This window comes from Triturus cristatus, chromosome 4_2, assembly GCF_964204655.1.
Source record: "Triturus cristatus chromosome 4_2, aTriCri1.1, whole genome shotgun sequence".
Classification (NCBI taxonomy): domain Eukaryota; kingdom Metazoa; phylum Chordata; class Amphibia; order Caudata; family Salamandridae; genus Triturus; species Triturus cristatus.
The window spans coordinates 509,200,146-509,213,566 of record NC_140586.1 but is presented as its reverse complement, the minus strand read 5'-3'; the positions used below and the strand labels follow the sequence as shown (position 1 = coordinate 509,213,566).

At 39.6% G+C, this 13,421-nt stretch overlaps 1 protein-coding gene across 1 annotated transcript in view; it reads right to left on the bottom strand.

The window, feature by feature from the left end:
• Window positions 1–428: 428 nt before the first annotated feature.
• The window catches only part of LOC146834632 (vitellogenin-A2-like), a 64,091-nt gene continuing 51,098 nt past the window's right edge, over window positions 429–13,421 (bottom strand). The window contains exons 26-34 of the mRNA XM_085602103.1: window positions 11,194–11,406; window positions 10,955–11,097; window positions 9,577–9,715; window positions 9,349–9,484; window positions 7,041–7,227; window positions 5,006–5,094; window positions 3,091–3,188; window positions 2,815–2,996; window positions 429–691 (exon numbers count right to left, since the gene is read on the bottom strand). Of these exons, the coding sequence (XP_085458229.1) occupies window positions 2,832–2,996; window positions 3,091–3,188; window positions 5,006–5,094; window positions 7,041–7,227; window positions 9,349–9,484; window positions 9,577–9,715; window positions 10,955–11,097; window positions 11,194–11,406 (1,170 nt within the window). The 3' untranslated portion in view covers window positions 429–691; window positions 2,815–2,831. The remainder of the gene's footprint in view (window positions 692–2,814; window positions 2,997–3,090; window positions 3,189–5,005; window positions 5,095–7,040; window positions 7,228–9,348; window positions 9,485–9,576; window positions 9,716–10,954; window positions 11,098–11,193; window positions 11,407–13,421) is intronic.

The following is a 13,421-nucleotide window of genomic DNA, read 5'->3' as shown; positions in this document are numbered from 1 at the left end:
CTTAAAGTCTAGTAAGGAGGCAAACATCTGTGTGTTTTAGATCAATTTTAGAACATTCTTATCAAGTCTCCTGATTTTCAGTTAGGCATTACTTGGATTCAGATTACAGAATGATGGTCCTACGCAGCCAAGAAGAGACAAAAACAGATATTCTTTAATAAATGAATTAGCAGCAAAAGGAAAGTGTGCTTCACATTTGAATGTATGTATTTGAACATAGATTCAATTCTGGAAGGAAAAATGAACCATTTTAAAGCGTCCTGTTTGTATTCCATAATTCTGCAGACCTTCCTTTTGGTGCTCCAACAGGTCCTGTACCCCAAGCTCCAGTGCCACTGCAAAATATTTCAACATATCCTGATTCTTTGTAGAATAGGTCAAATTCTTTTCACACATTAATGACTTATGAACTGAAGTGAAGCAATGAATTATTTTTGAATGCATGGTTTATTTGGGAATAATATATTTACATGGAAGTTTACATTTTTTAGTTGGAATGGCACATCATGGGTTGATTTAAATTAAGAATCATTACAAATAGCACACTGGTGAAAAATTGATGCAGAAATCTCATCCTCTGAGTGGTTGTTCTGCGGAGTGCTTTGTAGTTCTCCACATCTGCATCATGTTGTGCCACTAAAATCTTCAATGCGTGCCCGCTTCAGACTACCAGCAGGGTTCAGAGTAGAATCTGTACAAAAAGAGTGAGTTTAGTCAACATGGAACAGCCAGGTTGATGTTGAGGCCCTTACAGTGTTTATCATAAGAGGCCTAAAGAAATACAGATACATTTGTTGTTAGTGGTGGCACATATATGAGTATATGTTGGTTTTTTAGCAGTCAACTCCCAAATTATTGGTAGAATGTGATAAAACATTACCAAGGGTGTCATTATCCATTATCTCATTATTTGGGGATTAACTAACACGTTCAATCCCACGCGGCGCTGATTCGACGCCTGTGCGGGCGATTAGCGCAAGTGGGTGGAGTCATGACGGAACCACGCCGTCATGAGCACAGCTCGCCCGTGACTCATGACGGCGTGGTTCCGTCATGAGCATGGCGGCTCCGCAAACCCCCCAAACCCCCCCAGCGCTGCGGCAGAATTCACGCCGCAGCGAAGGGGTTAAAACAATTTTAAGCTACTTCATAAGTAAACAGGTAAAAGTCAATAAAGGCCACATTTGCATGATTATATCTTCTAATAGCTCAATTTCTTTAGGAGTATGAATCAAAAAAGACCAGAATTTCAATTGCACTCCCACCCATCTGTCTAATCAATTGCAGGGTAGGTGAATCGCAAGCAGAACAATATGTAAGTGCCTAGGTCCATTGGCATTGTCCAGAGGACATATTTCCATTAATCCACCCTACATCATATCAGCCATACTTGGATAGTCCTCTTCGCTTGACCAATATATGGGACCTCATTTCAGCCAATCAACTTTAAAACCCTCTGCCTTGGGGAACATATCACCTCCCTAGGATCCCCTGAGCCTAACTAATAGAACGTCACTAAGAAGGGACTCAAACCCAAATAGGTAGACAATCATCTATGGTCACTTGCTTCTCTGAGCTGTGGCATCATTGGTTCTTTGTCTCATTGGGTGTGATCGATTTCTATATGGATGATACATGGGCACGGGGAAGGGCAGGCAAAGTGATGTAACAAAGTTCAGAGGGAAGACCCAAGGTGATACGAAATTATAGGGCCAGATATTTTATTTACTTTTTTTTAAAACAGGTTGCAGTTTGCAATCAGTAATTTTGAGTGCAGTATGTCATTTTCTGAATTTATCTTTGTATAATTAGTTTTAGTTGGAAAATTCAGACTGAGAGTGGGTCGCAATTCAACCTCATTAATATTTATAAGGTAGGTCACAAATTGCGACTCATTCCAATGAGGCCATCTCAAGGATGGTGGCCTGCCGGGGTCAGCATATCACAAAGTCTGTGATTGCCTTTCAATAAAGTATATATTTTTTTTAATATAGCTGTTTTCCCTAAAGAAAATGGGGATGCATTTAAAAAGATGAATTTAATTGTGTTTGATTTTTTAAATTCACAAACGGGTAGAGGTCCGAATGTGACCACTTTATTTTTGCGAATGGTTACCACACCAATGTGGGGGTTTGCTAAATTTCAATGCTTATAATCTGGTATTGGATGGGATGCCCTCAACACAGTCCTTCCAGATACTGAACTGGTATCAATTCGGAATCCCATGTCGCAAATGTTGAATCTGTAGCAATACAATGAATAGTTTTCAAATCTGAAATTTTTTAGAAACATATTTAGTGTCATATTATATCCCTTTAGGAAACAGAAGATGCTGGCAATTATATTTCGGTGTGTGTAAGTGTGTTTATGTGTGTGTATGTGTAGTAATTTTTGTTCATGGTGTGTGTGTGTGTATAGGCGTTTGCAACAACATCCTTTCTCTGGCGGCACAACCTTGCTCCTCCTTGAGAGTATTACTCAACATTTTAAGGAATATGCAAGCATTTAATCTACAAGATGCATTGTGATAATGTTAAAAAACTACCATTAAACAGATCATGATCACCATTTGACAATCTAGATACTATTTGGAAATGGAGACAAAATGAAATGTGGTAACATACCAAGGTAAAATATTCAATAGTGACTTGGAAGATACCAGGAAACTAAATGTGCTAAAACTACTTGAGAGAGATGTGTTATTGGATAGATGGGTCTCTCTGCCATTCTAAATGGTAGACTTTGTACAATAAAATGATGGCCACTCTGCTAGAGTTATTGTATTCCTCCAATGAACCAGTTTTGTCAACTCACCAGTTCTGAACCTTTTATTACTGCCGAATAGAACATGATTCGTCTGTAATCCAAGATTGAACAAAACTCTCCTCATCTTTAGCAACAAATCCATCAGGCATCTGATATTCCTGTTCCCGCTCATCATCATGATGGCCACAAACACCACACGTCTTGCCCTTCATCCACAAAGCTGGTCTAACCTTTATGATAAAGAAGGGAAGAGACCTCTGATATAAATATATGTAATCTTACCAATATGGCCAACCATGCAGTCACTGGAATGCACCATAATACCTGACATGTGACTCCATTGTAGTGAAGCTTCTCAATGCCAAAGTCAGGTGCGAGCAGGATCAGCCCATCAGTCTCCTTTTCAATCCTCAAATGCGGTTCTGGAATCAAAAGAAGTGTATTGCGGTTGAAGTGCTTGAGATAGATCCAAGAAGAGTTAGAGATTTATCTGTTAATGAATAGGCACTGTACATATAGTTTTAAATTGAAACATCTATTTAGAATGGAACGAGTCTGCTAAAATGCTTAAAATGCATGAAGGGTCCTTCTGTTCATGTGCTAGGCTTATGCAGCCTCCAGAGAAAGTTGTTCAAATAATTACAGGCCTGTCCTACGCCTAATCATTGCACTTTATTGACTAACAGTAAAGGCTTATCGATTCCTGGTTAGGTCTGACTCCATAATAAAGGGAACATGACATTTGTGCTTGTGTGTCAGAATAATGACTACAAAAAAATGTACACGTGCAAATATTGTGGCCAAAATATTGCCACCCAGAATGTTGTGTAAGCAGGTATTTAATGGGAAGAGTAGAGTTCCTTTTCTTAACTTTATGTCTCTGTATCTCTGGAATATATATATATGTATTGTCGTGGTACTACCTGTGGAGTTAACTATAGTAAATCTATGCATCTGTATGCCTATTTACCTTTAATATATTCTGTTAGTTTGTATTATAGTCACTGTATTTTTGCATGTCACTATTCAAAACGTAATATTCTGATACCATAACCACTTTTGTATTTGAATCACAATTCAGCAAACCTAACACGTTGCAAGGAAACATGATTTCCATGTCATCAAGTCAGAAGGTGGTATCCATGTATCCTTGAGGAAATTCAAATACAGATTTTAGGATCAAGCTCTGTGCTGTAGATCAACTAGATTAACCACAAAAAGTCAGTGTTTAATGTCTTTAAAATGTGAGAATTTTTAAGTGATCAACACAATTAAAGAATTTTTACTGTTTCTAGAAAAGAGTGAAATAAATGCTGTTCATTTGTGTTACAAATCATTTACTTAACTGCCAAGTAAACATTGTTACTTTGGGAAACCTGAGTGTTGTGTGCAATATGTTCGATTTTTGAAAGCACAAAGTGCAATGAACATTTTGAAATTAGCTTTCCACCCTGGAAATATACATTACATTAAAGTCACTTTTCGGCATAGGAGAGCAAAAGGAACACTCCCATTTTTAATGTAAGTAGTAAGGGGTATACCTAGGGGCATTTTCAAATGTGAAAAATATTCCTCCCAGAGAAAAATGTTACAAATGCAAACACGTATTATGGGTGGTGAAAACTCAAACGGGTACAGTTTTGGGAGTAGGGGGGGTCTTGGAATAGTACAACTGCATGGATTACCTGGATTCTGCCTGATAATGGTTAGGCAACCCCCAAAAGGTCCAAGGAATATTGGAATGTACATACTGTACTCATTGTAGGACCAACAACCAATGTAATCTGCACCACTAATATTACACTTTGTATGTGTTTTACAGAACTAGATTGCCATTTTGTGACACGTTTATACCATTTGAGTTCATAGACAAAGTTGGTGGCAAGCAAGGGAAGAGAGCAGCGTCAAATGAAAGGACAGGGAGAGCAGGGAGAGAGCAGGGGAGAGCAGGGGAAGGGGCCAGAAAAGAATCTGAATGCATTTACACATAGAAGGGGAATAGAAAGCTATAGGATTCTTCAATAATCTTAACTGAGCATTATTGCATGATGCTGATAGTGATGATACCGCTGCAACAACTGCTAGCTTCATCTCATAATGGAATCAAACGAGTCATACCAACTTCTCAGCTGTAACTGAATAACTGGGTAGATCCCTGACAGTTAAATGGGTCCTTATTTCAGATGTGATTGAATTGATTGTTTGATTATTGATGCATCCAATACATTCTGTCACCTACCAGAATGTGATTCATATGGCAGACTGTTCACTTCAATGCCATTTATCGTCAGCTTAATGGAGTCAGCAGATGGGTACATGTCAATATCGCTGAAGAAGAAGAACAGATTATGCATTTTTCAGGATTTCCCTGACATATACTTCAGACAAATCAAGAAATCCCTTAGGCCAGGTGCACGTTCACAAGAAATAATCTTGCACCATCTGATTCGACTCCCTAGAGACTTACATCTCATTTTTCACCCAGAGAGTGGACTTTACTCACTACCCACACAACATTCTTGTTCTCTGGCAAGGGGTGGGCATCAGACTGGGTCTGCATGATGGATCACCTTCCATCTTACAGCCTGTTTTGTATTGTTGTATCATTGCTATTAATTTAACATCCGTTGCATTTTAGGATCTGACTGGTCTTGGTCAGTAAGCAAGTGTCAGTGTTTTACTATGCTTTTATTTACTGCAGAAGTCTAGGCTGCTTGACACATATGCCAGATCCCCCTTTTCATGAATATTTTGTCACACTGTCAGTGTTTAAATGGCCAAATTCAGAATGGGGGCGCCTCTATTTCAAGATGGTGAACTTCAGGAGGCATACCAATCAGTTCATAGCTCACTGACAACATTACTGCCAAAATAGTCATTTCTCACTAATTGAGACATACATTTAGTGAAGTGAGCAGCTACTCTTAGAGTCGAAACTTGAAAACAAATCATTGCAAACAGACCAACATAAACATCCTGCAGGTAAAATGTAATATAGAGTTTGCTGCCCACTGAACCGAGACCCTTGACACTCTGTTCCACAAAACAAATGTTACTGGATATGAACGTTGTACAAAGTAGCTTTAGTAATCAATAAAAATTGTCTTTTAAATGGCAAACGGACATAGCAATATAAAACGTGAACATGCTCCCAGTAGAGACAAGCTGATCACATGTTGTCTGGTGTTGCATCACCTCTGCAGTAATAACCCAATACAGAGCACTCAGGTTACAGAAAGCTCAGATGAGCGCCAAAGGGCATATTTTGAATGAATGTACACAAATAATCTAATACAATCAATGCATGTACCCACACATGTGATACAATATGCGTAAGAACATGTCTATAAATTGTCATTAGGTAAACCTTCTGTCATTTCCTCCCTCACCCCATAAGACCAACATTTTATTCAATTCTGGTTATTGTTCCCTGAGGAAAAACGGACTTCCTATACTATTAGGATCCCTTGCTGTGAATACAGCAATATTAACTGCTATTGCCAAGTCCTTTAATGAGACTAGTTTTAGAAAACAGAATTCAGCTGAGTCTCAATGTCTGCTTTTCGCAAAGTGGATAATAAAGGCATTTGATAACCATGCCCCTTTGACTTCTAAATGAGTTTCTGCTCCATAGTACTCTCATGATTCAGCACAGGCCAAAGTCAAATCCCACTGGCTGCACACAAATGGAAGGGATCATTCAATGGTCATGCTAAAGAAGTGTTTAGAAAAGGACTGGCTACATCAGAAATATTTTTTTTTAGCATTTTGTTTTCTGTGTAATTAGTGACTCTTCCAATAAACAGAAATACACCTTTGAGGAGCCCTCTGACACTTCTAAAATAATCTCTTGCCTGATTCCAGCACAAGCCTCTGCAAGCAACTTAACTCAAATTTGTGGAAAAAACATTGCCAACTTTGGCCAAGATATTGACAAAGTTTGTTTTCTGCCTCCCCAACCTAGAATTCAGTTCTGATAACTTTTCTTCTTTAGGCCAGATAACTAGGCAATACCTACTGTTTATAAGATACTGATGTTTGAATAGTTCAAACACAATAATCTATGTAAACTTTTATATATCATACAACTTGTTGGCAACCATAAAGTCAATCACCTCTGTAATCTGTTTATTCATAATTATCATTAGACGATCGTGTCACAGAACAAAACAAACAAGGAACACATTTCTACTGGTTTGGAGAGATTAACATCTAAGGGTAACACCACGGATACACACTTTTGAACATTCAGCTTGTAAGACTGAAATACTCACTAGCTGCCAAGTTTGACATTGATGGCCTTTTGTTCAGAAGACTCTTTGACTTTCTTCACCATCACCAGGAAGTTCAGATCAGGACTGCAGTCTTGGGCCAGGACATGGTAGCAGCTTCTGGGCATCGAGTAGTTAAAAGCGACATCATTGAAAGTAGTGATTGTGTCTTTGGAAATCGTGCAGAGACCTAAGAAATATTTAATAAAAGCTCAAATAATTATATTTCGACACCTTACAGTGAGAATAACAGAAACTCTAAAAACAGGACATTGATTAATGATAATGCAATGAGTACTGGAAGTGACAGGACACGTTTTAAAAGCTGATGTTGCTGCATAGATCCCTTTCTCAGACTTAGCTCTTCAACGACATCCTATTTGCTGATCAGGAAATGATCAGGAAATGCTAGGATTGGAAATGACAAACTGAGCCTATGTAGTATTCCTACCTCTGACCTCATGATGCCTGAGATCAAGGTTACCAAAGGGAAAGTGAAGTGTAGCGGTTGTTACTACTAACTGGCATCCATGTTTAAATATTTGGTCCTACCATCAACACCAAGTCCCTCACTATACAAACCTGATTTTATTGGTTGTATCATGGAACAGGGCATGTGTTCACCACGCATGCCTTTACAAAGCGTACACTACCACGCATGACCCACTGCCACACAACCCATTACCAAGCATGTCATTACATATACATTCTTAAGCACATATTAAAAGTGCCACTACCACACATACAGTAACCATGCATACCATTAGTGCGTATACTTTTACCTCAAAATTGCGGTACTGCTTTACTGTGTTGTGCCTTTATGGAGTCACATCAGCTCTCTAGGTTGCATTCATATGTCATGGCTTTGGACCAAAGGATGATGTGCTCACGAGAAGTGTCACTGGAAATGAGTGACATTAGCTAATTTGTATGTGGGAGTCTATTAGGCTGGCAAACAGACACAGTGTCCCAGCTGGGAAGGGTGAATCTTAAACGTGCAATAGCTCTTGCAGTCCAATCTGTTGCTCCATTGTGCACTCCCTTCCACAAAATGTAAATTACTCAAGGGTAAAACCAAGCAGTAAAAGAGATTTTACACATCAGCAGTGCACTCAAGTTAGGGTGCTTTTAAAAACACTGGCTTCGACGGTCCTTCATTTCAGATTATTAGCACTCACTTCCTGTTCGCGTGCTGACGCTTCTCCCTGAACACCCACGTAACTGAGGTAGCACATTGCTCCGCATGCTTGCGCTGCTCTACGTTAATTCTTGTTGGGGGAGGCAAGCATTCCAACACGCCTCGGTCTGCCTCCATGCGCATTCGTTATTTCCTACCTCCTACTCATACCCTCGCAGCTTTGTGAGTGAAGATAACAGTGGTGCTGAGGCATCGTATCTCCTCAAGTGCAATTCGGACGGCTAATGAATGAAAAATCTACCCGTCAGCCAGTAAGTGTGTGGGTGTGTGTGGGGGTCTGTATTTCAGTGCAGTACTATGGATTTACCTTTACCATACACATGTCTAAACCTTTACCATGCATTTGCCTTTATCATTCATGCTGTAAGAACAGAATGTGTGTAAAGGCATGCGTGGTAAAGGCACATTCCTGGTAAATGCGCATTCATGGTAAAGGCATGTGTGGTAAAGGCACATTCATGGTAAAGGCATGCATGGTAAAGGCACATTCATGGTAAAGGCACATTCATGGTAAAGGCATTCGTAGTATAGACACATTCATGGTAAAGGCATGCGTGGTATAGGCACATTCATGGTAAAGGCCTGAGTGCTAAAGGCATACGCATGGTAATGACTTTGTAGTAATGGCCGTTTTGTAATTGCTGTTTCCCGATTTTATTTATGTCATTTCAGGTAAATGAGTGCACATTTTCTCCTTCCTGGATACTCATTTATGTTGCCATTGCAAAGTCATGGTTGCATGGATTAGAACATGCCTCGTTAAAATCCTGTATTTACTGCTAATTTCAAAGCTCATGCCTAGACCATTGTATGAGATTATAATATTAGAGTGCCTGATATTTGAGCGTTTCAATGTTTAAAAACCAATATTTTTAAATAATGACATTAAAATAATCAGACAGAGCACCACATTTTATAGGGACTTGTGCTTAGTGATTTTATATTCTATGAACTAATAATTGTTATTAGGAATAAATGTATATAATCTACATTTTGCAATTTTATGTTATAAGGATTTTTACTTAAATGTGTGGCATGTTCTGGCATGGATCAATTCCAGATATACATTCGAGAGCAAAGGAATATATAGATATAATATTCCCAGGTGTTTACCTCTAAGGTTGTCCAGCAGGTACTTAGGGGCTTCAGTAAAAATATTCCAGCTGGGGGACTGAAGGGTTGAGATCTGTGTAGGGTGGGCAGCAGGGATCGCAACTGGAAGCTGAATGGATCTGTAATAAAGTGTGAGCTGCAGAGTAAACAGAAAAAGTCATTACATGAGGCTGGCTCCACCATTTACATAGATTGACAAGAGTTACTGTCAGTAACTGTAATATTTACCCTTGGAACCTGCATAACTGCATCAATGGATCTTGGAGAGCTTAGAGAGAGGACGACTGTTGCTTTCTTAGAGGGATTTTTCTGCATCTTTTCAGAGAACCCAGCGACAAGTGCAGCTCCTGGGACAAACTGTGCAGCCCTGCATAATTGAAGAAACAGTAATATCTGATGCTGCTTTACTCCTTTAGGTGAAACAAGAAATTATGTGTTTCCGTACTACAGTGCTCAGAGTTCTAGGGGAATTTTAACTAGCTTATCATGCTTTTTAATGTGTGAGTTTTGCTTGGTTTATAAAAAAAAACGAGTTGAACTAATTGTAGGGAGTCATTTATGGTAGCTTGAGAGTTTGCGGTCTGTGTATCTTTCAGTCAATCATTCAAGTGCATGTTCTGTACTATTATAGCCTTTGGCAATCACTTCTCCAGCCCTTCGGCACAGCTCACGTCTCCAGTGCCATCACTGGTGAGTTAGATCATTCCAGGGATTCCTTTGGAGTGTAGAGTGTGGCCTGCCAGCCCACCAGGTCAGCAGACGCTCTGGCCTCCACACTCCTAGCAGGGGACACCCCAGCAGATGCAGCAATCATAATCCACCAGGCACGGATTTCTGTGCTGTCAGTGAAGGTGCTGCTGTGGAGGGTTTGTTAAAGGCACTGAACATCTGATGAGTGAGCATCATGTTTGATATGCTTGATAGATGATTAGGTATGTTTTGTGATAAAAAATAAAATAGGCTAAGATGGTGCATGGATTAAAGGCCTTTTAATTTAGGGATATATATGCATGTTGAAAGAATTGAATTCATGTTTTTATACGTTAGAAAACATGCCTTCTTTTGAATATTGGTATATTAAGGGATTGGTTTGGCAGCTGAATGAGATACATGCACCAAGTAAATGAGTGTAAAAAGACCTCTTCTCTTAACGGTTTACCTCGATCTATTCATAAGCCAGGTCGCCGAAAAACTACTCAAGAGAAAAAGGTCTAAATAAGCTTGAAGATGACCTTCAGGTAAAGCTGCATTGCTAGTACAGGTTAGTGGAGACTAACATCAAGCATCAAATGTCTAGGCATGCTGGTTATTTGTGTCATATGTTGGGTACGTTTTGAACTTTGGGGCTGAATATCATGTAAGATGTCTATTCTGCAGCATTGTAACATAAAACATTTTGAATACCCAGTTTTATTTTCTGTACTCCTAAGACCTATCATCCTGCTTAACACTACTTAAACTACAGGTTGGATTGAGACCTTCTATAGTGCTAATGTGTAAGTCACTTGGGGAAATAACATGTTGGTGTCTACCTCAGAATTTAGCATTTCTTGCTTTTCCTGAATATATACAATTAGTAAATTCTTACGTAATGTAGAAATATTACCATTTTCCAGCCGATTTCAGTTTTGATGGAATTTTTGGCCACTCCACCTTCAGCCTCAGGCCCGGTTGACTGCCAAAGTGACCAGTTTGAGCCTTTGCAGCAATTTTGTAGTCCATGCAATTCTGACCCCATTTCAGGTAGGCCTATTCATAATGTAAGAAATTACATATATTAAATTTGATGTATTATATACAGAGGAGATGTTAATTTCCCTGTGTCGTCTGCTCCCCCGGCCTCACCTGTGCTTGATGAGAGTTGACAACAATTGCATTTGCACAAGCGCGCCATCTACTGGAGGCGGCGATTTCTACTGCATAGGCCTGGATCTGGGGCTTGGAGGTGTGGTAGTCGGCGTACACGATCACCTGGTATCCTTGTTTCTTGTTGTCATTTCTCACAGCTTGAGCAGTAACAGCCAGCACTGGGGGCTTGTTGTCTCCCATAAATGCAGGCTAGAGGCATGTGACAAAAGTGGAGATAACTATTAAAATGGAGACCTGAAAACTCTGCACCAGTTCTATTGTCAGGCGGGATGCACAGGCACTTCCTAAAGTGGATGTTTGTTCAGACAACACCTTAGCTCAGTGGTTCCCAAACTTTTTCGAACCATGGCTCCCTTGACCCACTGGCCTTTGCCCGTGGCTCAGCACTGTTACTTTTTTTTGGAGTTTGGGGGAATGTAAGCCCAGCCAGGGAAGTACTTGCATTTTTCTCCCTGAAAATAATTGGGATGAAGCTGATAAAGGTTTCATAATCATATATGCACGGTGTTTCGTATTACTAAGGCGGTGCCTCTAATAAAATATTCCTAGTTACACTTCTTTGCCCATGCGTTTTTTAGAGTACCCTTTCAAACTTGATACCACTTACAGTGCTAGATAGCACCCCTATGCATGTAGGCCCCATTGCCAAAGTGTTTCTGTGCTTGAAGAATATTTGCATGCCCTTCCATTTCTACTCATGTCATACGTGCCAACACACCTGTTCTCAGGAGGGTGACTCGCGATTTTTTTTAAACATACTGCTTTATTTTTGCTGTCTCCTCCCTAATATTGCCTCCAAATCAAGGCAAGTAAAATAAATTCCTCTTTTTTTTTTTTTTTAAACGTCCCTCTTTCTTGCTTCCAAATGTTGGCATTATGCCATGTGTGGTGTTTTACTTGCCTGTGCTCAAGGAGAGAGCAGGCCTGTCTGGAAATGTGTGTACCGGAAGTACTTATGGTTCAAGTGCAAATGGCAATACTTAACAATACTTAGTGTGTTTAATAGACAGGACAACTTTACTTTCCTGATAACTTGCATTGGTGTAAAATGCATTTGGAACAAAACAAAACTATTAACGAGTCTAACAAAATAAATCCGGCATTTTCCACTTACTTTGGAAGTGTTGGAACGTGGGGATTCAGTGAAATATAGAAGCAATCTCCCTCGACATGCCATCAATTAAGTACTACATTTACAACTTTAGGCATGTCACTTACAAATCATCGACATCATGCGTTTAAGTCTAATTAGTTTAACTGAAGCCAACAGACCCTTCAACATTAAATGCATTAAAGTCCTTGGTGCGCGGCTCCCCTGGCTATGTTTGACGGCTCCCCAGGGAGCCACGGTGCACAGTTTGGGAACCACTGCCTTAGCTCTATTAAACATGGGGCACCCTGCTCAGAGGAAAACCTTGCAATATAATAAGAAAAAAGGGGCGTATGCAAACATTTTTGTTTTCCATAGATGGGAATTGCAATAAATTGCTCGGCCAGCTTGTGTATAACGCAATTGCTTGTACTTATGCTGTATAGCAGAGCCCCGAGAACTCATAATGCCTCGACTACCACAGTCCATCATAGGAAACATATTCCGTGCGTTCCAAATTGCAATTGCACAGTCTTTAGAAATTTCCCCACCATCTGTGGGACTCTGAAAAGTCCTCTCTTCTAAGCCTCTGCCTCTAGTGATTGCAAGCTTTCTCGACCTAGAGACAATCAAGAAGCATGAAGCCTGATGCACTTGTTATTGAATAACTCATAAACTATAGTCTCTTGTAGGGGACACTGATGTTTCATCTAGTTTATTCTATTTTTTTAAAGAGAACAGTTGCACCTTCTCTGCTTTGTTGAATAAAACACATCCTAGCCTGTTTATCATTGAAAATGATCTACCTTAACGTTTCATAGGATACAATTTGCATCAGATTTACCTTTCGATATCAGTGGATGCTTTTCATAGAAACAAACATCCCTTCTCTAGTTTATTTTATGCAGCATAAGGACTTCTTCTCCTGTGTTGCAGAGGGAATTATTGCTTTGATTTCTCTAATTTTTCATATTGAACATGAAGATGTCTTCTACTTCAGTGCAGAAAGACTCCTCCCTGAGTTTGTTGTAGACAACACTGCATTGTCAAGATGGTTTACAGTAAAAATAAAACGTGATAAGTGCCTTACTTGAATGTATCACTTGAAATGAAC